At 40.7% G+C, this 24,142-nt stretch overlaps 3 protein-coding genes across 4 annotated transcripts in view; all 3 read right to left on the minus strand.

The window, feature by feature from the left end:
* The window catches only part of trim62 (tripartite motif containing 62), a 32,000-nt gene extending 23,917 nt beyond the window's left edge, over positions 1-8,083 (minus strand). The window contains exon 1 of the mRNA XM_022748355.1: positions 7,547-8,083. Within this exon, the coding sequence (XP_022604076.1) occupies positions 7,547-7,954 (408 nt within the window). The 5' untranslated portion in view covers positions 7,955-8,083. The remainder of the gene's footprint in view (positions 1-7,546) is intronic.
* Positions 8,084-10,931: 2,848 nt separating this feature from the next.
* Positions 10,932-17,127, minus strand: LOC111223963. Of its 2 annotated transcripts, none has more exons than XM_022748283.1 (9): positions 16,975-17,127; positions 15,442-15,547; positions 13,589-13,714; positions 13,294-13,452; positions 12,876-12,969; positions 12,547-12,797; positions 12,339-12,425; positions 12,094-12,152; positions 10,932-11,643 (listed from the first exon to the last, which is right to left on the minus strand). In XM_022748283.1, the coding sequence occupies exons 1-9, from the start codon at positions 17,023-17,025 to the stop codon at positions 11,113-11,115; spliced, it is 1,464 nt and encodes a 487-aa protein (XP_022604004.1). In that variant the 5' UTR covers positions 17,026-17,127; the 3' UTR covers positions 10,932-11,112. The 2 variants fall into 2 exon arrangements, with proteins under 2 accessions (XP_022604004.1, XP_022604005.1); XM_022748284.1 differs by having other exon boundaries at positions 15,442-15,576; positions 16,975-17,123.
* Positions 17,128-17,398: 271 nt separating this feature from the next.
* miip (migration and invasion inhibitory protein) lies at positions 17,399-23,906 on the minus strand. Its single transcript, XM_022748303.1, has 9 exons — positions 23,598-23,906; positions 22,935-23,137; positions 22,210-22,315; positions 22,010-22,121; positions 21,824-21,903; positions 21,570-21,696; positions 19,971-20,067; positions 19,689-19,808; positions 17,399-19,599 (listed from the first exon to the last, which is right to left on the minus strand). The coding sequence occupies exons 1-9, from the start codon at positions 23,830-23,832 to the stop codon at positions 19,492-19,494; spliced, it is 1,188 nt and encodes a 395-aa protein (XP_022604024.1). The 5' UTR covers positions 23,833-23,906; the 3' UTR covers positions 17,399-19,491.
* Between the last annotated feature and the right edge of the window lie 236 nt (positions 23,907-24,142).

The raw sequence follows: 24,142 nt of genomic DNA on the forward strand, positions 1-24,142 counted from the left end.
GCTCTGCGCTCCGATTACTCAGCACTCATGGATTTTTTTAACATTTACCAAGATCTGCAATTGTCTCTGCCTAAAAGCCATCTTCCTCAACCTCTCATTTCACATTCAGCACTTTTGACAGGGTATTCTACCTCTGAGGCAGCTGAAGAAAGAGTAACCATTTATACAGCACCTTCCTCCGCCCGGTCTTTTTTTTTTTTTTTTTTTCCCTCTCTCATTTAATGTGTTTTATAGCGGTGTCACTGGTGTGCAAGCTACTCTCCCTGATGATCTGCCTCACATTAGGGAGGCCAGGGCTCAGCATTAAGCCTCACTTTAAGCCGCAAAACTTTAAGGACAGCACTTCCCCTTTCATTCACTGAGATGACCAGCAAATCTCTCCTCGCCAGTGATCCGTCCTCTCCCTTCTCTGACCTGCCAGACCAGTCACAGCTTGCACACATCATTCCTGTGACCTGCAGGTTTTAACTAGCTGACAGGTACCTGTCCAACTACTGATGTCATACAACAGGTACAATGCATTCAGTTATAATGAATCATCACGATACAGTCATGTGGGGGGAGTTGGTGTCATTTCCACAGAAAAGGAAATACACCTCTACACATCAATGTTGCTGAGGAAATATACAGTAAGTTTCAAGTTTATTCTACAGCTCTTTGAGTCTATTGCAGTGTAGTACAACAGCCCTGCAGTAAGTCCTTATTGAGAGTGATAATGTTCAGAAGAGAACAGTTCAATTATAGATTCAATTAAATGGTCATTTTGGAGGCTAGTTTCAACAAAAAGTATGCATTATAACCTTCGACATGGGATGTATTGCAGGGCTGTTGCATTAGACTGCATTAGGTTTAGCTAGCTGTTCCTAATAAAATGGCAATCAAGAGTATATCTTAACCGTTTACATGTTTTCTGTTTCTGTTGTTGAAGTTTGAGCCCGACTCTGTCGCGCGAGCAGTAGCCTGGCTGTACACAGCAGAAGTGCATTTCTCTGCACCAGTCAACAAGCAATTCTGCTCCTTTGCTCTTTATTAATCACACGAAGAGCTGATCTTTATAATAACCTCATGACTTTATAACGGAGAACATTTATGTGTTCCTGGATAATTCCTTTTCTTATGCAACAATGAAGTTAAAAGAACCGTCGCCTTGTGCGATGATCTGCCCGGGAGGGGCTTCTCTCCTGCCTGTGTGTGTGTGTGTGTGTGTGTGTGTGTGTGTGTGTGTGTGTGTGTGTGTGTGTGTGTGTGTGTGTGTGTGTGTGTGTGTGTCTCGCTCTCCGTTTAGACACTCCGGTTTATTTACTTATTACTCGAAGGTTCAGTTACGGAGTTTTTCCAGCCCACTTTAATCCCTGTTGGCAACTCTCTTATATGGAAAGTAGCTACAGTTTGTCAAAAAAGTCACTAGATTTGTCTCTAGATGCTTTTCTGAAAAGAAGTGTCTAAGTTTAGAAGTCTCTCTGCAACACTGCAGGCTGTAAACGCCCCCCTAACAGGAACACCTATTCGGCTTGAAAGGAGTTCATAACATGGATCGTATTGGCCTTACAATGCGGTTTCCTGGTCTCTATGCACCTTACAGCATGTAGCTGTTAAACAGGTCTAAAATGAGCCATTTTTACTTGCTGGCAAACATGTGAGAAATTGCAAATCCAACTCATCTGTGCCGAAGGCCTACATAAACATATCTAATGCATAACAGATGTACAGACATCTGACTCACTCAAGTGTAAGCCAAAGTAATCATCTAAACAAGACAAAATGTTACGTGTGATGGACGCAGCAGCAGCTCTTCTTTCTCCAATCATTGTAGCCGTTTATCTGCTAATTTCACCAACAGCATGGGCTGAAGTGAACATGCATCCTGCCCCAAGCATCATCAGCTGTATCAATATTAAGTGCAGGACAAGCTATCGCCTCTCTCTGGATGAGGATATTATGCCAGCAATACTCTAATGTAACATGACTGTTGTGTCTTTCCCCATGGCTCCATCTCCACATGAATGCTGCCTCTCTGCCACACCACCCTGACTGACCACCAAGCTGGACAAACTCATTTGTTTGGTGTGGGTGGGTGGGTGGGTGGTGGGAAATTAGCAGGGTGGGGGGCTGGGAACTAACTTCTTCAAAAGAATTGGTTACCAAACAAGATCTGTGGCATTTAATAAAGCACATACCTCAGGAACGAGGAGAAGATTACTGAGAGAGAAGACAGCACAGGAGAGAGACAAAAAAAGAGACAGAGAGAGAAAGAGAGAGAGAGAGAGAGAGAGAGAGAGAGATGGAGCTGCTATAGGAAAGGAGAGCAGTCTGAGGCGAGCCACAGGGGAGATGGCAGCCGTGGGTGCCCTTGAAATTGCCTGACTCATTACTGCAGCAGCACGGCCATGCGTGGTGATGGCAGGCTCAGAGAGAGCTCTCGGCTGGGCTCTGTCAGTTGGAGAGTGAAAGACAGCCCTGTTTTCAAACCACCAGAGGAACACTTCAAAGGCTGGCATGCTCATTCTCCCTTTTCAAACACCACCCTGCATTACAGCGAGGCAAATGAGAAAAATGCTAATACGTTCTCACGATTAATCCCATGTTTGTGGTGTGATAAGGAAGAAATAACTAGGTATAAGAATGGTGTTAATGGAGGACAGCACACAGGTGCATCTGGACACTTTGAGTGACAGGTCTGTGTGGGAGACTGTACAACGCCACAGTAATCATTTAATTCTTCAGCTGCGTGGGTTTTAGTTGAACTCAAACCAGCATCACTGCACAGCTGCCTGCTGCTATTCTTCTTTCCCATACCAACTACAGTATCTATAGTATCAGGAACAAAGTTAAGTCCCCAAATGTGCATGGATAACTAGGGGCTGCAGTCTTCTTATCTGGTTTTGCACCGCTGTCAAGTGGAGCGTAAAGATGTCCCTTGGGCAAGTAGACAGCAGGAAGAGTCTGTCTCACCCTGCAATACTTTGGTTGCGCACAGCCCACTGACAGTCTTGATCATCACAATTAAGGCACAGTGGCCGCTGTGGCTTCCACTTTGTCCTCCGCAGGAGCTGACTGCCAACTTTAGGCCACAGTGGTGTGATAATAAGTGCACAGCTTCGGCCAGCTCCAATCAGGGTTACAGCGATCCAGCCAACCTCTATTTAAGATGGCGCCAGCACCCCAAGTGTAGCATGACAGAGGGAGGGAACTGTAATCTCATCACCATTAGCCCATGATGCCTAAAATAAAGACATTATTTCCCAGAACATAAAGCACACACTTTACAAGGGTGGAGGAATAGAGGCTCGGTAGATAAGAATGTTTGGCTTCTCGGTTATAACCTCATCTTATGAGTTCAAAGATTGAGACTGACAGGCCAAAATTGTTCACAACGAAATAACAGAGGATTAAAATGATGTGTATTAAGAAACTGGAGATTTCTAGAGATGATTGTGGCTCTGTTAAATGTTTTAGTTCTCAAGAAGTTTAAGATAATTTTGCATTAAAAGGGCTTTCTGCTCTTGCACATTAGGTTTAAATGGTATTTAATGGCATCCAATACGATTGGCAGAATAAAACCGCTCCTAATCAGAATGCATTAGTTCCCTGTGAAATCTCCGCTCCCTGAAGCAAATGGCAGAGCCACAGACAAATCCCGCTCGATCCTACCTTAATGTCCTTTATGTTGAGAAATGCGCGGAAGAGAGCAATTATGTGTTGGGTGAATGTTTGTCAGATGTGTGTGCGTCACCGTGCAACAGTCGGGTGCTGGATGTGTTTGTGCATTTCAAATTTGGCCCGAAGGAGCGTTAACGGAGGAAAAGGATGCACATCAGCAGGAGGTAAAGCTCTCAACACAGCAGCAAGACTCAGGGCCTGAGGTCAGCAAAGTGACATGCCAGGCTAAGGAGATTACAACCAACCAAAGGCTGCACTCATCAGTGGACACTGGCCAACCAAACACACTGTCAACACACAGTTAAAGCGGTGGTGGCACAACATAACAGAGGTGTGTGGCATCTCTGAACCCTGTGGAAATTTAGTCTGTTGCAGAATACCAAATCTAAGGCTTTGAATATATGAATGTGTGGTAACAATGAATTAAAGATTATGTAAAATATAAGCCATGAACATAACCATACCATAATTACAATATGTATTTAGAGATCAAATGCTCCTACTGATGTGTCACCAGAGGAATTCAGCAGTTCTGGGTCCCGGTCGACTGTTTCCCGGCCCATTCTAAGGATTAGTCCAAATGTCTGAGTCTGAGTGATTACTGAAGATGCTGATTGGATTTTGTAGTTCCGATTGTGAGACAGTGATCATCAGTGCTGTGCTCTCTGAAGAAAGCTGAGTAACAACAACAAGGTGATGGAGCATATGTGTGTGTCATCCTGCTCCTCTAGCAGTTGATGGGGTGAGAGGATGATGTAATCTAATAACAAACACTGCTGGGAAAATGGCCAGTAATAATGAATCATGATTCCTCAGCCATTAGTATGTTTTTTAAATTACTCCGGGAAAAAATCGTGACTCTTTCCAGAATATTTCGCAGTTTTAAACAAACCACAAACATTTTACCCGCCCTCTTTGTGCACTCCTCTTAAAGTGCCAGAGTGTCAAACAATTCAACACAAAGAGACTAAGCTTTGGCTTTCAATCTACCAAATCCTTTTCCACTCATCTACCAACTTTCCCACCCAACAAAAACTCTAAGATTCATTTTAAAAAAGGCCACCAAGCTGGCATGACATGTGCCCCTGTGGCCTAGATAGTCAAAGCACTGATTGCTGCTGCAGTTTAACACATCCTCACCATGTTGTTTTGGCACTTTAGTTAAGTATTGTCAAGCCTGATGCTAAAAGTGAAGTCAGTGCCTGAGGACACAGCTCTCACACATTTGTTTCTATCCGACACGGCTCCTGTCTACTGGCTGGAAAGAAAAAGAGAAATAATGAGTAAACTTGTGAGCTGACTAATATCACAAGGTTCACAGTTACACTAGACACATTCCTAATGTACTTTGTGATCTCCAATGAACGTGACAGAAAATAATAGTAACGCCATCTGCTGCCTCGTTCTAAAGTTTGTGTTTGTCTGGTAAGGCCGAGATGTTACATAACAAACCACCCCACTTGTAGATCTAAAACGGCGACTATGCCAAGCTCATCGCAGGACATGGCTGTTTCCGATGGGGCCTCTGTGTACTCATACTCTCTCTCAGTATTGTAGATCTGGGAAGTCTCCAAAAGCTCCTGCCAGAATACCAAATGCCAGATCGCCGCCTTGAAAGGAGCTCCAAGCAGAGGGACAAGCTGGTGTCCAAGAAAAGGGAAACATCTTGTGCTGGGCCTAATTACTTCTGCTCCCAGATTACACAGTTTTGACCTTTCTCAGGCTTTCAGCGCAGAGTCTGATTGGAAGTTAAGGAGAACAGCATTGATGTTCACAGCACTGTTAATTATATTTAACGCAGAACACAGGCGGGTGCAACTGTAGCTCTGTACTACCCACTGAATATGTTTACGTGTAATCTATTAATTGAATTAATTGTACCTGTCTTTTATTCCATGTTTAATGTCTTTCTTTGTCCTCACAAAAACCTCAGCGGAACAAATTGGTTACAATCCAAACAAAAGCATGTTTTTTTCATAAAAACTAAAAACAGATTAAAAATTGCCCTAACCAGTAAGCAAGAGGCATATCCATCATATCTGTAAAAGCTGCAATAGCAGCTGCTTAGAGGAGTTAACTTTGTTTTTCATGAACATATGAGAAATACATCAACTTAAGATTTATTACTACTGTAAACTGACTTGAAAACCTGCATTGTTGTGCAATCTAGTCCACATTATTTTTGTGGCCACTTTTCTGGTTCTGAAATAGGAAGATGATGCCCTTATTCTTTATCCATCTGATGTGAGATCTTGGCCATGAGCCAAAACCTGGGGCAATTAATACAGATGTAACCATGACACTAATTCAACCATATTTACGTGGATAACTTGATAACTTTCTCTAGTTCTAAAGTTTGTCATCGTTAATTACAGTACTTCTGGACTAGACTGTCAGCTCATTGTTTGACAAGGCTTCTGGCCATTCATGCTGCCATTCGAAAACAAATGATAAAAATGACTGTTCATCAACGATTTGTCTCCCTATTCCTCCATCAGATAGAGTTTATAAATCAACTGCAGTCTGCATATAAACCTGCTCATTGATTTAGAGCATTCAAGGTAGATTGAGCTTGCCGTTGTCAAAGATGCACTTTTAGAAAGGCGTGAGAGGTCGGGGGAATGAATAGGCCATCACACTGATACAGTCTCTGCAACCAAAAGCAGAGATAATGCAGTGTGGTGGTCTGAGCTGCAATGAGGGAGTGTAAACCTTTCATAACCGCACAGCTGAGTGTCAGCCACCAACATTTTGGTCTGTTTCTCATCAAAAAGCTCACCGTGATGTTTGCCAAGAAAACTGGATATCTAATGCTTTTTTACGTTACCTGAAAACAGCTCTGAATATCTACTTTAGTAAGGGCAGACTTCAGAAATAAGACAGACTACATAACATTAGATTGGAATGTGTTTCTATGCATACTGGAGCAAAGAAGGAACAGGATTAGGAGATTTGTTTCACAGTTATTGGATTTTGGCTCTGTGGGAATGGAATTATCCAAACAGTGAGAGGAAAGCAAACACCGAACCAGCCCTGTTAAAGAGGAAAACATGACTCAGTGTAAACACATATGACGCATTAACATGTGGAAGTTCATCAAAGTCACTGTCATGAAAAGATTACTGGCTCATTAAGGGTTTTTAAGAAATTTAAGTGTTTTTTTCCCCTTCAATTCAACAAACACTGGTGTATTTAAATTTCATTCATTGCTGAGTCAAGATCTCTTCATGAAAACAAAACATCTTTTTTTCTTTTTTTAAGTATTTTTGTGCCATTTTGGGGCCAAATTCAAAGCAGAGACACGACAGGAAACACAGGGAGAGAGATTAAGGGTTGACATGCAACAAAGGTCTCCTGCCAGACTTGAATCGCGGATGTTGCATTTTATCTATAATGCTGATAAAACACAAATAAACTCTAATACATTTCTGTATGTATGTTATTTTACTTTTTCTGAAATATTTCTGGAATTTATATTTGTAATTTAAACTAACCACAGCAGGCAATATAAAGGCAAATTTGACATTTAATCCTGTGTGGGAAAAAAAAGAAAAAACTTTGCTTCAGAGAGGTGTGACACTGAACTGAACTCACAGATGAGTCAGGTAATGTGGGCATCAGAGAGGGAAAGGTAAATTAGATATGTCTCATTCCTCACCACCTACTGTGCTCAAAGTACTCATAAGCTAAGCACAGAATCTCCACACTGCTTCAGTGGAGATGCTCTGTGGCAGTAAAGGGACTGAGGCTGAACTGTCTGGGCAGCTCCCACGGGGTCAGTGAGTGCAACTGCCTGAATGTGGCGCAGAGTACTGACGGGTTTTAAGAAAATGTCAGCCTCACCCTTGCTAATGAGCTGTCACAGTGTGTATGTGCTACAGCTGACCTGTATCTCCTCGTAAGCCTCGTCAATAGTGGTCACTTGGTGCTGCTCGTGTAGTGCTGGCTCGTCGCAGAAGAAGCACACCAGACTTTTATCAGTGAGGCAGAAGAGCTTGACCTTCTCGTGGTCCTTGCAGGGATAGGAGCTCCTCTGAGCGTTAAGGATGGCGTCCAGCGGGAAGGCCGAGTAGCGCTCCACAATGTTGGACAACTTGAGACTCGGGGAGAGGAGAGGATCGGTGAAGGTCCTCCGGCACTCTGGGCAGTCTCGTGTTCCGTGAGGCTCCTGTCTGCTCCAGTGCTCGGTAATGCACTTTCTGCAGAAGTAGTGCTCGCAGCCAAAGCTGACCGGGTCCTGGTAGATGCTGAGGCAGATGGAACAGAGGAGCTCGTCCTTCAGACAACAAGCCATTTGCAAAGGTGAAGACTGAGCGGCATCTAAGTGGGCAATGCTTTGGAGCTGAGGGTGGTTTAATCTTCACTTGAGAGGTTCACTGCCATGTGGGAGTTGACTGACAAAATCTTCAGGAATCTTGGGATTTCACCTTTATCGTGTCTGTTGAAACATGACAAATAACAACAATAAGATGCCACTAATCTTTTATTAGTAGAGAATACTAGCACCTATCACATGGTCTAATACACGTATAGCAGAGAAATCATTAACTGGAGAAGATTCTTGTGGTTACACATTGACAAAAAGGATGTCAATGACAGCCCATTTAACATACAGAAGATTTCAGTGTGCTGTCAAAACTGGCTGTCACTTCGCACAGCCAACACTGGTAAAACCTGGGTTTGAAAGTAGAGGTGTAAACTGTTTAATTGATCAAAAGGAAATTAATCAACAGGAAAACTGATAACCTAGTTATTGTTTTAAATCATTTTTACCAAAAAAACACTGACAGATTTCGGTGTATTAAATGTCAATATTGGCTGGCTTTGTTTGCTTTTGATGACAGTACATTGAATATCTTGTGGTTTGGGGCTGTTGGTCACCACACCAAATATTCTAAAGACGTCACCTTTGGGAAAATGTTACTGCATTTCTTGCATTGTGCTTTCAGTACTTTCTGACTTGTTTTTGACCAAGTTGAGAAAATAATAAGCAGATTAAAGGACAATTAAAATAGTCGTTAGATGCAGCCCTATTTCAAAGCACTTTTAATCAAAGAGTAGCCTACTTGAGTTTTGTCGATCAAATCATTATAAAACCAACACTAACTAATGATGGCAGAACCTGCACAATGTCTTGCGCTTGCATCATTTAATAATTTAACAACAACATATACCTCAATTTCAACTTCGCCGCCTGCTACATCGCTTTCCCCTCTCACTGTGGAGGATTTACTGACTTCCACAGATGACTGTCTGCACCAATCAACAGGGAAATCAGGGAAACACCTGCAGCGGTATTATCTCTTACCCTGTCTTCCTCCCTCCCCGGTGTTAAGAAGCTTCCTTTTAAATTCCCTAATGAAGAAGGTTTCAGCAGCCTGGGCCACAAACTATCCAACCTACATATGTGCTTTAGCCTAGAATACATGCTTTTGCACTGGCTCGATCCACCTTGCTTGCGAGCTTGATTTGTAAACATAACCGACCAGGACCACGACACCTCCAACCACAGCGGGAGGATGAGAGGGGGCAGAGACACACACACACACACAAAAAATGGGGGCAAAACAATTGTTTAAGAAGCTATATATTAAAAAAGATGGATTCGAGGGGCGCATATAAAAGGCAAAAACAATATTAATATGACAGTTTATAATTGAAGAAATTGATTTAAAAAAAATAGAGAAAAACACTCGACTCACCAGCTTCAGCACAGCAACATCAGCGGCTCCAGTGCAAGTCTCTTTCAGGAAGGAGAGCAACACACAGCGGCAACAGACGGAACCAACGGTACTGAACCGTGGGGGGTGAAGGTATCAAACATTATATTTACGAGATAACAGCAGTTTGTTCATAAATATGTATATACGAAATCTGAATTATTCTGTATGTAATTTAGGAATTAAAGTGATTTGGTGAGTGAATATGAAGCGTAAAACAAATAATAAGTACAAGTATTGTCCCCCTTTAGGAATAGAATGGCTCAGACGTCCCCCGGTTAGCATCGCTGCTAAGCCACCTTGATTCGCCTTCATTACAACAAACAAACATAGCACTAAAATAAGATAGACTCAAACTGCAAGTTGACCCGTATGATAAGCTGACTTAAAAATGATGGTAGGAACAGCCTTTAAAATGGACTGTCACTGTTGACTGAAACGTTTTTATGAGCCGAAAGATAGAGGTTGTCATCGGCTGCCGTGTCCACCATTAACCAGCAGGTGTCAGGAGCGTCCGCAGAAAACGCCCTAGTGTTCACAGTACAGGTGGTGGAGGGTTCCCCATATGCCAGTGCATCCATAGTCTAAGTATAGGCCTAAATCCATTAAACTCACAGGATATCTGCCAAATACTGTATATAAAGATAAATAAAGAGCTTTATATACAGTATGAGGTGTCTGCAGGTCGACAAAAAAGTATTAAATTCAGTTCCCTCAACAAAACAAAAAAGGCCTTTGAAGGTAGGCTATTAAAAAATCTTACCTTTAATTAATAAAGGTCCTTGTTCTTTTCCGGCCTAACAGAAGCCAGTAGCCAGGAAGCGCATCAATTCATAATGTGGTAATTGTCCTGGTTGATTTTTAGCAAAAACTTAAATTTACAAATGAATTTTTATTTTTTAATTGGTTGAACCATCAATCAGTTTTCTGACACTTATTAGGGGCCAGGCATGGACAGATTATGAGACCCCACACTGAAAGAGTTGTAAAACAACTATAAATGAAATGTTTTGCGTCTCTTCGTGGTTGTTTGAGTCTTTTTTTAGGTAATTTTGTGGGTTTTTTTTGCCTATTTGTGGTTGTTTTGCGTTTTGTTTTGGTTGTGTCCCCTCTCTGCCTCTGTGTCTCCCTCTCGGTCTTGGTGTGTTGTCTGTGGCACTGGGGCTCTTAATGTTTACAATTGTAGGATTTATTATTTGTTTTCTGTCATCCTCACATTCTCTTATTCTCAACTCTTGCAAGTATGGGAAAAATTAAACTAGCTCCAATATTTTCACATAAAATCAGCTTTGTAAGTTCTGAATCAGCACTGTTCTGAAATACACTTTCTACTTGGACACGTCTTCAGTGATGAACTTCCAACATTTGGTAACATGTATGGGATATACTTTTATAGCCTACGAGACAAGTTTGAGGTGGGGCAGTAATTAAATACTGTTGCAAAGATAGGAAAATCTGGATTTTAACTTTTGTTACCTTATTACAGATGACGTCGGAAAATTTACATCCCTTTTTAATTTTCAACTACTTGTACTATCTCACAAACGGAGAGACAATATTAACATCTTTATTTACAATGTTCTGTATATACATATATAGTGACAATATGATTTTGATATGGAAAAGTTTAAGGTTGTCATGTCCTCATAAAAACAGTCAAATTGCTGTCAATGTTGCATCATGAGAGAAAGAAAAAACTAATCGATTTATCAGTTTTCCTGCAGGTGACTCTTCATACACTGTAACTTCCACTGTCCTGCACTGACATTTGTGAATGTTTGCCATCTTCTTGCTGTGGGATGCTATAAGATTTCTCTTCCTCTCCAAAGGGGAGTTGACAGTCTGCTTCCTTCAAGTTTGTGGGAATAACGGATGGCGTCCCGCCAGACCCGTTTCCTATGTGGAAAGTGATATTGACATTGACATGAGGACTGGTGGTCACAGGGCTGATGATCTGCGGGCTGGTAGGCTGAGAGGAGTGCTGTGCAGGGAGACTGGGCTGAGGTGTGACAGGTTCTGTGTTGGAAATTAAAGTCATTGGCTCTGACAGAGCAGAGCATGAATCGTCAAGGGCGACAGTTGATTGTAAAGGGCCAATGGAGTCATGGCTGCTGCAGCCGTCTGTTCGGGTTAAAGTTTCAGTATAGTTACTGCACTGGCTGTGGTCACTGCAGGCTTCCCCTTTTCCCAGCAGACCCTGTTGTTCTGGTGAGTGAACTGTCAATGAAATCAGTTGAGTTTCCCCCAAATAACCCGGAATGATCTGCGGGAAAAAGAAATGTGAAGTTTAATTTTCAACATTTTCAACTGCAGTCCGTGGTCATTTTATTAGGTGCACCTGTACAGTCTAATGCATTCTAATACAGCTGTTCAGCCATAAAGTCTGCTTTTATGTTTCAGTTTTCTTGACCCTAACATAGACGTGTTAATTCAATTATTTATTTTAGCATTGAGGTCATGGTAAGTGATGGCTCTGCACTATATTCAGAGGAGTTTCTGATATTCAGCCCCACTTATATATGTAAATAGGACAAAAATGAATTTGCACATTTCTGACAGTGTCTCCAAAAACTAAAATGATAAACTTTGTAAAGTTTTAGAATTTATGGCAGAGCTGTTGTATTGAATTGCAACAGGCTGTATAGGTGTACCTAATAAAAGGGCCACTGAGTGTATATGCAGTCACAAAGAAGAAAAGCCAAGGAAAACTCACTTTATCACCACTCTCACAGTTTCCATTTGCATCCACTTTAAGAGGAAATTCTGCAGTGTCTGGGCAAAAAAAAAAAAAAGAACATGCAGAAAGTATAATATAATAATATAATATAAGAAAAATAATTGGTCATTATCATTCTGTATTTCAAGTTGATTTGGAAGATAAATATAATCCAGATACAATCATAGCTTTTCCACAAAACAAAAATATGATTAATGAAGCTTTTTGCAGGATAAACTTACCTTTCTTCCAGAAATGTTTGTAAAAGCACACCAAAATGATAATGATAAAAAGCAAAATAGATCCAATGACTCCAGCATTGACAGCAACTAGCACAGACATAAAAACAGACACAACACAGAGGTAGAAAGAGAGAAATATTGAAATACTAATTATACCTCACAGTTTTCTCATGATGATTGCTTAGAAACACCAAATCAGTGACCATACCCAGAGTAATGTCAGGTGCTGTGAGTGGCGGTGGGCTTTTTGTTGAACGGTTGAATACTTCCTTTGAGACAGGCAGCATGGAGTCGGAGACTGCTAAGAATGTGCTCCTCATTGTACTTGCAGTCACGAACACAAAGCCAGTGTCATCCGCTTTTAATGTTTTTGGAAGCTGTGCAGTTGTAACACCCTGATGTTCACACAAGGTGTCCGAGGTAGTGTTACCTTTTCTGACAACAGCATTCCCATGACAGCTGTAGAGAAACAAAGGAAGAGGTAAAATATCTGAGTTTCTAACAGCTGTATACATTACCTGAGTTTCCTTCACTCACTTTGTATGAGGCCGACAGCGGTCCGTGAGGGAGATTGTGTCAGAGAACGTCCCAACTGGGCACTGTTCACACCTCACATTTGAGTTTGCCGTCCCTGAGAACAACATCCAAATATGCTGCAGTTTACTTACATTTCACCATCAGACATCTTATTTGATTTCAACTTTATGATACATACATATGTAACATTAATTATTGCGTTAAAGCATTGGTAGATTGATTGTCAAGAGCGCATTTTCTATGAATTATTTATCTATTCTTGACATGTGAAATTTCCAATAATTATAAAGGGCCCTCACAAAGAGGAGAGGGCTCATTCCATAAGGTTTGTTCTTAAAATTTTAAATAAAATATGCAAGAATTACATGTATGGTAAACACACACATGTTTGACTATTAAAAAATAGCAGATGCTGTACCTGGCACAGACACTCCATGACCAACTTTGCATGGGATGTACTTCGCACATTCTTTGCAGTATGGGCTGTTAAATCCTATCACACAATACATCCCAGGCATGCACTTACACCTGGCCCTTGTGGTAGAGGAGCAGTTCTGGGCGTACTCTACACCATTTCCTGGTCATATATAGAAACATATGTTTTTCTCACTGGGAAAGTCGTGTTAAAAAGTAGAACAAAAATAATAAATCAAAAGATATAAAATCAAATCAGCATTCTTTCTAACATGGAGATTTATAGTGCAGCTACTGACTTGATTTGCATTTTTCACAGGAGAAGCAGTTTTGGGCAAAGTTCCAGCTCTCCATGTACTGGCCTGGTTCACACTGTGCACACACACTCTCAGTAGTTTCAGTGCAGTCCTCTATCAGACGCTCACCTGTGATAAAAAATCCACATTAATCCATTGTCACTGTCACTGCATTATTTACACATTTTACAACAACATGTAGGTATTGCATTACGAAAACATAAAGATTCAAAGATAAATGATTCCTCATATGTTTTCATTGTTGATCATAGTTATCATCGTTTGCCTAAAACGGTGTGAAAATGAAAATGAAAATGGCAATACATAGTTTGTATGACACAGATACTGGCTTACATGTATTTTACGTTTGGTGAAGTTTTTATTTATGAGATTTACGATCATTATTAGTAACTAATGCAAATAGAAGTGTTACTTTTTCACTCAGATGCTTGAGAGGAGTAAGATATAGTGGCTATTCAATTAAATACACACATTTAACAGCTAAAAGCAATTCAGATAAACACCCACTGCTAACCTCACTCACTCCATAGTGGAGAAATGGAATGTAAAACAATTAACTCCACTCCGAGTGGGAGAGATGAGGTTAGCAGACACATGAGATATTGCTTGAGCACTTCAATATTTTTTATAGCTCAAATCTTGATTGGGAAAGGGTGTGGAGGACAGCTCTGATGAAAAAGCTTCTAAGGAAAATTCACCCTGAGAACTAAAATCTTCACTAATGTAATTTGACTCACTGTGTTTACATTTCTGCTCTGTATGAGTTGCAGCTCATGCTAGACTGCTGGCCACACCTGAACTGCAGATGTCACAGTCGTACTGTCCAAAGCCAAAACACTTACTGTGCTACATAAACTACAATGGTACCTTTAATCTCAATCACTTAGTAGAAGTAACAGTCAAAAAATGAAGGGCATGAATGGACAGAAATGCAGCACAAACTGGTCTTCGCCTCTGTCATTTACCACTAAAGTATATCATGTTTTAGCCACAAATGCATTTTGAAGACCCCCTTTTACGGGATTTTTGTTTTAAAACAAGTCAGCAGGAAACATTAAAGAGTCAGGCAGAGACAATGTTTTCAACCAAATCATGGATTTTAACGTTAGCTTAATTAATCTGCCAGCACCAGTTCGTATTGAGAAATGATACACTGCTTTTGTCTCTCTCTGTCTGGTCCGGTGTTAAAAAATAAAGCTGTCAGCATTCTTTGGAAGACAAAGTATGCCTAGGCAACATTTTCTAAACTACCCCAAATCTATTTTGAGATAGTTGAGGTGGTAGCTACTCCTACTTCCCATTACATATCTGCTTATACACAAATACCAATACTGTATGAAATAGCAGTATATGAAAAAATTGACTTCATGCTCCTTGTTTCCCCAGATGAAACAAGGAGCATAAAAAATGTCTTTAGCTACAGTAGCTAGTATTTATCTCCTTTCACACCTTCACCCCCCAGCTTTTAACAACAAAGTTTCAAGTTATGTGTGTATTTCTGAACATTAAATCCCCCACAGTATGACTCTCTACTGTAATGTTACATCGTCTACACTCAGAACAAAACTGATATTTATACAGAAAAGGACGGTTAAGAATGATTTAAAAGAAAAGACTTTTTTTTTTTTAAGTTGGCTTCAGGACAGGTACCAGGATAGACCATCAAATAACTTTTTTATTTTAAACTACCCTGAGACAACTTTGAGTTTCAGTACAGTATGTACCCAAGCACTGATATGAGTCTGGGTGTGTGTGTGGTTTTTTTTCTAATGAAACTTTTGGAAAAAAAAAAAAAAGATTGCAGTCCTTGCTGTTGTTTACAGCACAGTGCTTACCAGGGCGGCATTTCTTGCAACACAGGTTAGATTCATCAAACATGTATTCTCTTGTTGAGTTGCGACAGTTTCCATCTGAGTCCACCGTATAGGGCTGAGAGCACACCTACAGGAAAGTGAGACGATGCTTATCCTCTGCTGGTCAGATGAAGATGGGGGAAAACATAGAAGTCTCTTCTCATAACCTACTGACACACATGCAGAGCCACATTAAGACTGCCAGAGGGCAAGGGCTTGGTGATTCAGGTAAACTGAGTAACTTTGAAACTACTAATGTGAAAAATGTTTGCAACCCAGACATGTACGTGCCAGAGCTTTTTCCTTGGAATGCACCTGCTCTGAAGTACGATAAACCTACACCTTCAATCCATCAATAAACACAGTAATTTTAAAATCAACAATTTAGTCAGTCAGTTGCTAACGGGGGAAGCAGACAAGTTGACCAATGACTGGTTAAACTTTTCATTATGTTAAACAAGAACCTAAAGTAGTACCTGACCACCCACACCTGCGCCCACTTTTTCCCATCTGGTACTGCACCCGACCTGAGTTGCAGACATGGTCAAACAGGCAGACATTGTTCTGAACTTGTAGGCGGTGCATTTCATTTCCACAGTATCTCTCCTCTATGTGGGGCCCTCTTTAGGCATTGCACACATGCATACATGTTGTACAAGTACAACCTCACTTTAATTCTCCCAGTACTAAGATATCATAAATACAGTAACCACAGCATTGGTGTGCTGAAAAGGTTCACACACCTATACTGTGCATAAACCTGAAACTCTCTCACCACAGTACCCACCAATGACAAGCAAAATATGCAGAATATGCTGACAACAGCAGTGTATTTCTCGTATTACAGGAAATAGAGGCGGCAACCAAGAAGCCCTCGCTTCTGAGGCACAAAGTTCTTTCTGTGGAGTGACCCCTGATAGCACAGGGAGCGATGATAAGATAAACCTCCGGGAAGGGACAATCAAAGAGAACATTACTGTTTTTTCCTTTTTCTCCTGACTGCATACCACAAACTTGTGTTTATGAGAAGTGCAAAGTGAGATTGAAAGACAACAGAGAAAGTTGCTACATCATCTCATAACTGGGTGTCTCAACAATGAGATATTCAGTCTGAAACTGAACTCAAATGTCAGACACGCGAAACCAAATATTCATAGCTTCACCACAACAAAAACTATGCTTTAAACCTACTGTAATTTCACATCGTCTACACTCAGGACAAAACTGATATACAGAAAAGGACTATTGGGAATGTTTTAAAAGAAAAGGATAATTCTCTTTGTTGGCTTCAGGACAGGTACCAAGATAGACTTTATGGTCTAATGTGTTTCCATTTGTATGACACAACCATCATTTGACATATTTTCAAATACTAACTTTAAAAGTCCCCCAGTGCCTCCTACTTCACATTCCCAGGAGTAAGTGAAACTTACTAACAACTCAAAGACAACTTTTCAGAGTGCCTGATAAACAGTGCAAGTGCATGACAGAATAAAAGACAGACACGAAGCCTACCTTGGCAGTTTGGGCACTCAACAGAACCAGCAGTACAAGTATTTCCTTCATTGCTTCTTAAAAGAGAATTATAGACTGTAGAGGATACAGCTACCAGCATGTGCACTGTACTGTTCATTTTAAAAAGGCGGGCCAACAGTCTGTACAAACAGCACCAATTTCCTTGAACTGAGACGAGTGCTTGGAGGAAGGAAACGAGCAGGCAGGCATTTAACCCACATTCAGTGCTCTGATGTGAACAACCATTATGAGGTTAGACTTAGTTTAGATGAGGTTAAAAACTGATGCCATACCGCCACATGGAAGACGCCTGATATCTTTTGTTTATAGAGGTTTTCTTGTTTTATGGAAGCACGAAAACTGTTTTATGGTTTTACACATTTAATGTGGCTTTTTGACACAACAGAAAAAGAATTTTATTGTGAAGACAGATTCCTGAATTTATTTTTAAAGATCAAATACAAAGTATATCTTCCCTGTAATAGGACACACCTAAATCATCACTGGTGCAGCCCAAAGGACTTTATCACAGGAGCCATTTGCACATGCCGGAAAAGCACAGGTGGATCTAATAATATTAACGATGGCTCAGTTGTAGTCAGTGTCCCAGTGAACCATAACAAAAAAACAATAGTAGGGGCCCCAGACTGCCAATTTCAATGGGACACTGTCATCATTAATGTTATTGATTTCACCTGTGCTTTTCCTCTGTGACATTTGAAAATGTCTGCTGTCAATAAGGCACATCATTACTTCCTTAAATGGAGAACATGTTTCTATGGTCAAGGGTTTTCAGTCTGGAAAGTCCAACATTTGGTCAGTTGGTATTTTTGCAAAACCTGTAGTATACAGTACAAAAGTACAGGTCCCACTTCTGGAATTCAAAATGGAAACCCCCTACATTAAAAATCATCTCATTCATAAAATAATATATTAGTTATATGTAAGTGTAAAATAGAAATAACCCCAATAGAGGAAGTGGAAACACTGAGATTTTCTCTTCGTGTTTATAAACAGACAAGTCCAGATTCAGTGTAGCCTCACAGACCCCAGCTTGGTTTGCAGATATATATCATTTTAGATATCGCAGAGTTTGAATATTCAGGACATCAACCTAATTTACTGTTTTTAGGAGAATTGATTCATGCTGCTGGGTTTCTAAACTGTGGCAGGATACCGTAGCTGAAAGTTACATTTGTGATAACAGAAATGTTGTTTCAACCAGAAACCCTGGTTAAGCTCTGTGACTGTCATTGGTGAAGTGTTCCTGAGCAAGGCACTAAAGCCCACTTTAAGTGTGCCCAGTTAAATGCCCATGTGCTTTACATAGTTTGTTCCTGCGTGAGCTGCTGACATTTCATAACAAAGTTTCCCCTCCCACATCCTGAACATTTCTCTGGTACTCATGCACAGTTGTAGCAGCCCTTTTGTTCATTGTGCTCAATATGTTTTTGTCTGTTATATTAAATGAGTTTTAGCGTGTTAATCTGGAGCGATTTAAAGTCAGACCTTAACAAAGCCTCACTCTGGTATCACAGCAACCAAGCTCTAACATAACTATCAACAATCAGATAACAATGTACAGATGATAGATGTTGGTTTGCTTTGAAAAGTTGTTTGTGCCATAAAACATCAAAGTACTGTAACTTCAACACACAAGACACAAAGAACTCATTGTGAAAAAAAATAATTAAAAGGAAGTAAAGGAAATGAGATGGTTTCCTTTACTTTCAATTAATTCCATTTATCATTTTTATTGATTTTATTGAACACAACTTGATACATTTTATGTACTATCTAACCTCTCAAATACATTAGCCTGCTTAGCACAAAAGTAATGTCATAGGAAGGGTGGCTACTGTATAGGTGGTTGTGGTTTCCTTTGAAATCTGTATAGTACCTACTGCCCTTGTGTCTTCATGTTCACAGCCCCACACTGAGGAAGTCACAAAGGAAGTTAAAAACAGAAGTATACATGAGCCTGGGAGCCAAAGAAAACAGCTGGAAAGGGAAAAACAAACTGGTACTTCTGAGCAACAGATGATTCAAAATAATTCCCTTATTGTTGTGAAATTTACAAGGCGAACTCTATATGTGCTCTAAACGTGCTAAATGTCTTCCCTTTCCACTGTGGCGTAATGTTATGATCTCTTGCTTCACATTCACAAGGCTGCTGACAGTCACATGCGGAGCCTAAATCTGCTCAGAAAAAATGAAGAACTAAAATGCAACTCCTGTCAACATAAAATATGCTGCTATGTCATGTGCTTTTATTCACATAATGTATGAATAAATAGACATAAAACAAGCTAACATGAAGCGTTTCATTCTCTTGAAAACAAATGGTCTAATATTTAGGATCAATTTACGATCAGGAACACATAGTTAAAAATAAAAGTAAATAAAAATGGAAAATCTTTTAGGGTGGTGTCAAACGGCTTGCAGGAACTACAAGGATCACTTAAAAATAGACTGAATGATGGTTGATTTTTCAGCACACTGGGTAAGATGTGCTTCCTAGTTTTGTTTGGGTTGAAAGTGTTGGAAGTTGTGACGAGCCAAGCGTGACACATTTAGGATCTGGTCAGAGATCTGGTGACTGGACACTTTGGGCACAGAGAGATCCTGAAAAATAACATGACGAACAGAGCCGTTTTTTTGTATTGTAATATTTGGACTTACAAATACAATGATGTAAGGCTGCATTGTCTCACCTCCAGTTCCTTGTTCTGTGACTCTGTGGAGCTCTTCGTTTTCAAACTGCTCTGCAGATCGAGGGTGCTGGGTGGCGGCAGGGTGCTCTGACCTGTGTGCGACCAGCCTGAGAGACAGTGCTGGAAAAGAGTGAGGAGATCCACTGAGATGTACAATTTTAAGTTAGGCACAGAGGTGCTCGCACAATATGTAAAGACTACAGAGGGGAAAATGGCACAGTTCATTAGTTGAAAAACAAAAATCACCATGCAGTGGGTTCTCTCATTTGAACGCCTACTCACCGATGGCAAACCCAAACTATCAGAAGGGTCAAAGCTGCATCGCCGATGAGCTTTGTATTTGTAAGTTGGCAAGAGGGTGGAGCGAGGGATGCTGACCCTTACAACAACAAAAAAAAAAGTTAGAGGAAGGGTAAGTGTACTTTAAGCTCAACGAAAACTCGAGAAATTGCCCATTCATTTTGGTGTGGGTACCATTATTTTACAACAACGTTCATAGACGTACAATTGCTTTTTGCATACCTTATTATGAGTAGATTTAATTGTAAATAGATAAAATTGCCCATCAATCCACACCCAATAGGCCACAATGACAAAGTGAAAACATGGTTTTTGTTGGTTTATTAAAAATCAAAAACTGAAATCCCTCATTTACAAAACTATTCAGGTCCTTTACTGTGGCACTCCAAATTGTGGTCAGGTGCATTCTGTTTGCTTTAATTATCTTTGACCAGAGCTTGATTGCAGTTTACCTGTTGCAAACTGACTGGACATTGTTTTTAAAGACACCCATCTGTATATGTAAGGCCCCGTGAGTCACACTACAGGTCAGGACAAAAACCAAGCCATGAAGTCCAATGAACTCTCTGTAGACGTCTGGAACACTTTGTGGCGAGACATAGATCAGACCAAGGATATAAAAGCCATTTCTAAAGCTTTGATTGTGATATGGAAGAAGTTTGGAACCATTAGCACTCTAACAAGGTAGGAAGGGCCTTGGTCAGTGAGGAGACAAAGAACCCAACAGACCTTCAGAAGTCTGGAAGGATGACCATCTCATCAGCACTCCATCAATCAGGCCTTGTCCATAACCTGGCTACTACCATCCCCACAGTGAAGCATGGTGGTGGCAGCATCATGCTACGGGGAAGGCTACTCAGCGGCAGGGAAAGGGAGACTGGTGAGAATTAAGGATTAATGCAGCCAAATACAGAGAGGTCCTTGAGGAAACCCTGCTCCAGAGTGCATACGACCGGACACTGGGGTGACAAGTTCCCCTTTCAGAAGGACAATTACCGGAAGCATAGAGCCAAGGCCATGCAGGAGTGGCTTCAGGACAAGTCTCTGATTGTTCTTGAGTGGTGCAGCCAAAGCCCAGAATTGAATTCTATAGAACATCTGCGGAGATACCTGAAGATGGAAGTCCACAGACACTTCACATCCAATCTGACAGATGATAAGAAGATCTGCCAGGGGGAATGAGATAAACTCCCCAAATCCCACTGTGCAGAATTCGTAAAGACATACCCAGGAAGACTCCATAATACATCAAATGTTTTTAAAAATATATTTTCACTTTGTCATTATGGGTTATATTGAATGTAGATTGATAGGCAAAAATCACATTTAAATCTTCAACACAATCAAGTGTGCACAAAGAGAAGGGCTCTGAATATTTTTTGAAGCCACTGTACAAGTAAACCCAGGAACAGGACGTTTCAGAGTGCAATACATAGACAGCTCGGGAAATTACGTGCTCCGTAGCCTTTTGGATTCATCTAGCAGGGACAAATTTAAAATTTGTCTTTCGGCTGGTGGCAGTTAAGTTTTTTTTTTATTGTGTATAAGTTGTCATAAAATGCATTTCACGATATTTATTACCTGATAAGAGCTGGTTCAGCTGTAGTGTGAGGGTGGGAAGATTTGTGCGTTTTGCACACAGGACAGTGCTCCTGAGAGTGAAGTGGGACAGGGAACAGTCTGCTGTTAATCCTGTAAGAGAATGTACCTGTAGGAGAGGAGGAGAAGAGGTGAACAAGCGGAGACAAGAGTTTCTTCAGCTGTCATGAAAAGAAGAATGAAAATGAGAGTTCTGTGAGTAGTAGTATTCAAATAAATGACCGAAACCCTCTTACATTGATGAGTGTCTGTGTTAGTTTCTGGGTCATCCTTGTTAGTTAGCAGCGGCAGCCCTGAATGGTTCGCCTCAGAAAATCTATGAAGAGAACTCATTAATATTGACTAAATGAAGCTATCATCAATCACAGGTAAACTTGACTCACATACTCATTTGCAAGTGCAATTAAGTGAGAATCACTCACTCTGCTTGTGGGCTGTGGACACACTCATCTTTATGGAGTGATCGAAACATGTGCAGGTCATTGAAGAACTCGTCAGAGCGCTCTACCAAGGAATCCTCAGCATCCAGGACTCCTTAGAGGAAAAAAAAACAAACATCACATATTAGACCTCCATTAGACGATTATGCATTTGAAAGAGACATAAAAAGAGAGACCAGTACCTGCGATCCAGTCATATCCAAGTAAGGGCTGCAAATGATGCCTGTCACAGGCAGGTATCTCTTCACATTCGTCAGACTGAAATGTGACTCGACTCCGCACCTCCCTCTTCAGAAAACAAATTGTGAAGAGAATTAGTGATCCATATGTTCTTCTTCAGATATTTTTGGATACAGTCACTGTTCTTTGGCTTGGCAGAGATTTAACGCTTACACTTAAGAGGAATTGTTTATTGTGCTGTAAAATTTAAGTTCATACAAAAGCATAACAAGCATGTTGGCTCTGTTGTTCCGTCTGTGTTTCCTCCCAAACTCTAAAGAGTCATCACTTACTGTAAAAGCTTAAAAAAAGCAGCTGAAGCTGCTTAATTTAAGTTTCATGTGGACAAATGCTTGAACTTGTGGGTCCTAAAAAGTCTAAAACCCATCTTGCTATCTCCTATACTTCCTCATTGGTTAAATATCCCCCCCCCCAACAGTGCTCTGATAAATTAAAACTGTAAGGTGGCTGAGTGACTGTAGAACGTTCAGTAAAATAAACATATGGAAATCAAGCAAATCAAATTATGTTGAAAATTATGTTGAAAATGTTTATCTTGGACAACTGATAAACATTTTATACTTCTTTTAAGCTGTAAAAAAAAAATGGCAGAGATTGGTTTACAGTATGGAGGTCCTGCAGGTTTCCAGCACATCTGAGTAGATCATCCTGCGTTTCTTTTGCTTACCTGTTCTTTACTGTGATTTACTAAACATGGTTTATTGCTGTGTGGCTTTGTGTCCTGTAGCCTCTCCTGGACATGAGGATGTCTGTCACTGTCTTTGAAAATGACTGATGAGTCTGTATGTTGAGCAATCCCTCCTTTATGTTTGGGGGTCAAAGATGGTGTGGAAACAGTGCGCGAGATGCCTGTTTGTCTCTCACATGTATCTGATGGAGACAGAGGAAAAGATTTCCAGATCAATGATTCAGGATCTTTCTTTCAATTCATCGCTTGCACACCACAGAATGCGGAGATGTAAAGTCAAAAAGTTGTACCAAAGTTGTAAACGCTTAAATGCACCTCAGCTCCGGAGAAAGCTAGTAAGTGGACCTAGTGAACAAGTGTATTACCTCCAAGTCATTAGCAGTGTAACTGACTTTCACTAGCTCCTTGTTGTAGACTGCAGGGAGTTAAACCAAGCTTTGTGTTTAATGTGGTGTGTGGGTTATCTCACGCATTACAAAAGAGTTTTTTTTAATGACTGAGTTCAGTGCAGATTTCATAAATGAAGTGACGGTACATTAGAACGTTTCTAGACTACGACAAAGATCTTATCTGGTAGCTAACTCAGCTCATATGTGCAGTTTTCTCTTACGCATTCAGCTTCAATTTACACTGTTTCATTACCCGCAAATTTCACGGTAAGTTTGGCGAGGGCGGCCCTTGCCGAACTGCGGTCTCCACCGCTGCGCGTCACCATGTCTTCAGGCTGTATCCTCTCCTCTGCCTCGTCCTCTCTCTCCCTCTTGCGGCTATGACTGCAGCCCCTTAGACGCTCCACTTTCTCTCTCTGCCGCTTCAGCTGGTTCAGTAGATCTTTGTTTTGCTCTCGTAAAGCGTCCAAACGGTCTATGGAGGACATTTTAAAGTTTAACGCACGTTGAAATCGCGTTGAGCTGACAAAAGGTAAAACAAACTCTCTTTTCGTGAATTAAACTGGACGCCATAACAACGTATTGACACAACAATGATCTGATTGGCTGCGAACGTTCTACTCGTCATGCAGTGTAACCGTCCAAGGTTTCTCTTAAAGTGACAGACATACCTTTGATTTAAGCTACAGGACATGATATTGAACAACAGAGGGCGTTATTTACTCAATTAGCATAGGTGATGCAGCTAAGTAAATAAACCAGGATAAAACACAATATTAAATTAAATTTCAAGCAGCA

Source organism: Seriola dumerili, unplaced genomic scaffold (assembly GCF_002260705.1).
Source record: "Seriola dumerili isolate Sdu_G_001 unplaced genomic scaffold, Sdu_1.0 BDQW01000121.1, whole genome shotgun sequence".
NCBI lineage: Eukaryota > Metazoa > Chordata > Actinopteri > Carangiformes > Carangidae > Seriola > Seriola dumerili.